The 3963-nt window shown below is 33.7% G+C and overlaps 1 protein-coding gene across 1 annotated transcript; it reads left to right on the top strand.

Moving 5' to 3' along the window:
* Positions 1-1604: 1604 nt before the first annotated feature.
* Positions 1605-2326, top strand: LOC109147837. Its single transcript, XM_019295494.1, has 3 exons — positions 1605-1957; positions 2072-2142; positions 2185-2326. The coding sequence occupies exons 1-3, from the start codon at positions 1745-1747 to the stop codon at positions 2324-2326; spliced, it is 426 nt and encodes a 141-aa protein (XP_019151039.1). The 5' UTR covers positions 1605-1744.
* The last annotated feature ends 1637 nt before the right edge of the window (positions 2327-3963 follow it).

Below are 3963 nucleotides of genomic sequence, written 5' to 3'. Positions count from 1 at the left end.
CAGAAAATTTTAAGCAAATTTGAATGGTTTTATACCAATTCAAGCAACACATACAGGTTGGCTGAATTTGCGTCTCAATCAATAATTTGTTCATTATTAATACATGATTATTGATCATAATTTTAATATTTAAATGTGCAGTGGGACACACGATAATATTTTAAAACCGAACCGAGCAATAATTCAAAATTAGTTTAACAGAAACACACTTTTTTCTCATAAAATAATTTGGGTTCAACTTTATGTCATTATTCAAACTCCCATGCTTAATTGCAACTTTGCATTTACTATATATATTATAATATTTTTTTAAGAAAACAATTTATTCTTTTATAATTTGGTGGGGAGTGTATATATAGTAGATGCCTCTTAGGGCGACATTGGGATATTTGCATTTTGCATGCTTTTCTTGAACAAAATAGAACTGATTATTTTTGACAAAATTATCACTTAGCTTGTCAATTTTATGGTCTTTCTGAATTTCATTGTCCTTCATTAAATGTCATTTTTTTTATTGAATGATTATATTATTGGTATATGGTGTGACCAAGGAGACTCTATGCTCAAAGTAATTGAGCTTGTTTAATTTCTTTAGTAGTCTACTAACTTATAATAATAATATATTTTTTGATAACCCTGATTTTTCAGTTTTCTCATATTATATTTCAAGTTATATAAATATGTTCTAGGCATATAAACGTTTTGTGTGTAAAAATGTACATATAATTTAGTGTTAAATCTTGAAGAATAATTTAGTATTCAATCTTGAAAAATAATGATAAGTTGAAGTTGATTGGAACCACAACATTTCACATTTTTATAAGTGAACATACAAGACAATATATAATCTTGAACACTGCAATGATAAAACCAGATGGGGGCCAGGGCTGAGGGGCCCACTTGTGTATAGCTTAACTCTTAAGAATGAAACATGCTTGGAGTACATGCACACACATGAAGTAACGTAACTCACCGATACAATTACAAACTTCGTGTTAATCAAAACATAGAAAATCAAATGCAAGGAAATTAAAATGCTTTTAATTATTATATTGTTACTATATCCTTTCAAAAAAATTATATTGTTACTGTATAACTAAGAGTGGGTGTGAAGAATCTTGTTATTTTTATGATAATATTATGGAGAAAATTACACTTTTGGTCCTATGACTATAGGGGAGGTGGTAATTTCAGTTCGTGACTTTTAAAACTAACAGATTTAGTCCTTTTAGTACGCTTTTAAGTCCTTCCGGCCAAATCACCGGTGGATTTTGACCGGAAAAACACAATCCCTTAATTTATTAAATATTTGGAGGGTAAAATGGTCAATTCGGATTCTACTTTCTTCTTCCTTCTTCTTCCTTCTCCTTCCTACTTCTTCGTTCTTCTTCTTCCTTCTTGATGAACATACAGAAACCTCAACGACATCATCCACCGCCGGGCGGAGCCGGGACAGAAACCTCAACGACATCATCCACCACCAGACTGGTACCAGCACCATCACCGGCCTCCTTCTCAACCTTCCTAGCCTTCGAACTCAGGGGGCAGTCCTCTGTAACATGGCGATTACTCCCACAGTGAGTGCAGAACTGGGGAAGAACCATATTTTGAACTCACTAGAAACCACATCTCAAAGAGATGCTAAAAGTAATGAGATAGATACCTGTGACAAACAGGAGAACTCAAATGACAGCTACCGGTCCAATGCATCACACCAAAATTCGGAAGTTTGAGGGAAAATGTTATGTTAGATCCAACTGATTCAAGGGCTGTTGCTACTGGAAAGGAAAAGTCTAATCAAGTTGGTAAGAAAAATTCTGCTCGCAAATTTCAGTATCATCCTATGGGAAATTTGAATGAAGATGTAGATCCTCCATATGGATTGCAAAAGCCTATCCATACACAGGCAATGGCCCCACAGAATGCCCACTTTGGCCACTCAAAGTTTTTGATTCAGGTTCCAAAGAATTTTTTGAAGTTATGCTGTGTGTATAGCATATGTAGTTTATTTTGACCAAATTCTTGGCATAAAAGTAAAGTTGTACCTTTGGTTTTTCTGTATTTTTTACAGGGGCAATCATCTGATGTTCTAAGAGATGGCAAAGGCCTGGCTGAAGTGCACTCTCAGAACTGGAGATATCAGCAAATCATTTTTTTCACGAATAAGTGCTCACTTATTTGAAGAAGATTTATCTCGCAGGTGTTGAAGAAGGTGACCGGAGAGATGCAGGGATGGTTGAAGATCACATTGGCGGCGGTGTCGAGCAGAGTTCTTGTTTCTCTGGTGATTATGGTTATCCAGAAAGCATGTTGTCGTGGGAGATGAGGGGTTGAAGAACGGCGATTGGAGATTATGGAGGATGGGCCGGCCGGGAGATCGGAGAAGAAGAACGAAGAAGTAGGAAGGAGAAGGAAGAAGAAGGAAGAAGAAAGTAGAATCTGAATTGACCATTTTACCCCCCAAATATTTAATAAATTAAGGGATTGTGTTTTTCTGGCCAAAATCCACCGGTGATTTGGCCGGAAGGACTTAATGTGTAAAAAAAAGCATACTAAAAGGACTAAATCTGTTAGTTTTAAAAGTCACGAACTGAAATTACCACCTCCCCTATAGTCATAGGACCAAAAGTGTAATTTTCTCTAATATTATGGCAGTTAAAGAAGCTTTGGTATGGATAAAGGACCACCCAGCAGTTGGTTATATAGTAGAGTCAGATATATATAGGGGTGTGCAAACTTCGGATAATTTTCGGTTAACCGACCGAACCGACAAAGTTCGGTTAACCGTTTTCGAACCGAACTTTTTCGGTTCGGTTAATGGTTAAAGGAATTTTAAAATTTCGGTTAACGGTTAATTCGGTTCGAAAGGTCGGTTAACCGAATTAACCGAACGGTTAACCGAAGTTTTTAATATATATATAAAAATAATAATATAAATATAAATACTAATTTGAAATTATGGATGTTTGGAGTTTATAATTCATGTTATTTATATTTTGTTATGAATGTATTATGATATGTATTTTATTTTAATGCGATTTATTATTTTAAGTGTTATTTTTAGAATTTTAAATTTTAGCTTTAAAAAGTTCGGTTAATCGGTTAACCGACCGATTAACCGAAAAAAATTTCGGTTCGGTGAATTCGGTAGAGCAAACTTTGGTTCGGTTAACGGTTAAAGGAAAAAAAACTTCGGTTAATTCGGTTCGGTTAAAACGGTTCGGTTAACCGAACGGTTAACCGATTGAACACCCCTAGATATATAGTCTCAATTTTTGTAATAGTTTCAATTCATCTAAGCCTGATTTATCATATGTTGGCTCTGTTGTGAAGCAGTGTTTTATGACTGTAAGAGGCATGGGGATCGTTAAGGTCCATCATGTTAGAAGGTCAACGAATCAGATAGCTCACACGCTAGCGCGGATGGCTGATTCTAACTCTATCCTTGGAGAGTGGCTACAGTCACCTCTTGATTGTATTTTGACGATGGTTTAATGAAATTCTTCTGGTTGGTTTTCAAAAATACTGGATACATAAACTGGGTTCAAAATCATTTGATTCTAAAAAAATATTAAATTCAATATATATATATATATATATATATATATATATATATATTTATTTATTTATTTATATATTTTGAATTTAATACTTTTTTAGAATCAAATGATTTTGAACCTACCAAATTGCTTATATAACAATACAAGAGTCAATAGTCACTTGACGAATATTTAAATTCATTTAAGTTATTGTCGAGTTGAGCTTGGACTCGAATACTTTGAGCAACAAATCAAGTTAATTAAACTAGATGATCTTAATATACATTTTGAGCAACTCACTGATCTGGTCGAGTATGTACATATATATTTGGTGAGTATCGAGTTTATATATATGTGTGTGTGTATAATATTACAAATTTTACTAATATATTTAAATTTATATATTATAAATGGTTATAATTAA

This window comes from Ipomoea nil, unplaced genomic scaffold (assembly GCF_001879475.1).
Source record: "Ipomoea nil cultivar Tokyo-kokei standard unplaced genomic scaffold, Asagao_1.1 scaffold2036, whole genome shotgun sequence".
In the NCBI taxonomy this organism is placed as follows: domain Eukaryota; kingdom Viridiplantae; phylum Streptophyta; class Magnoliopsida; order Solanales; family Convolvulaceae; genus Ipomoea; species Ipomoea nil.
Note: the sequence above shows the minus strand (reverse complement) of the source record. Positions and strands in the feature narration are given on the sequence as shown.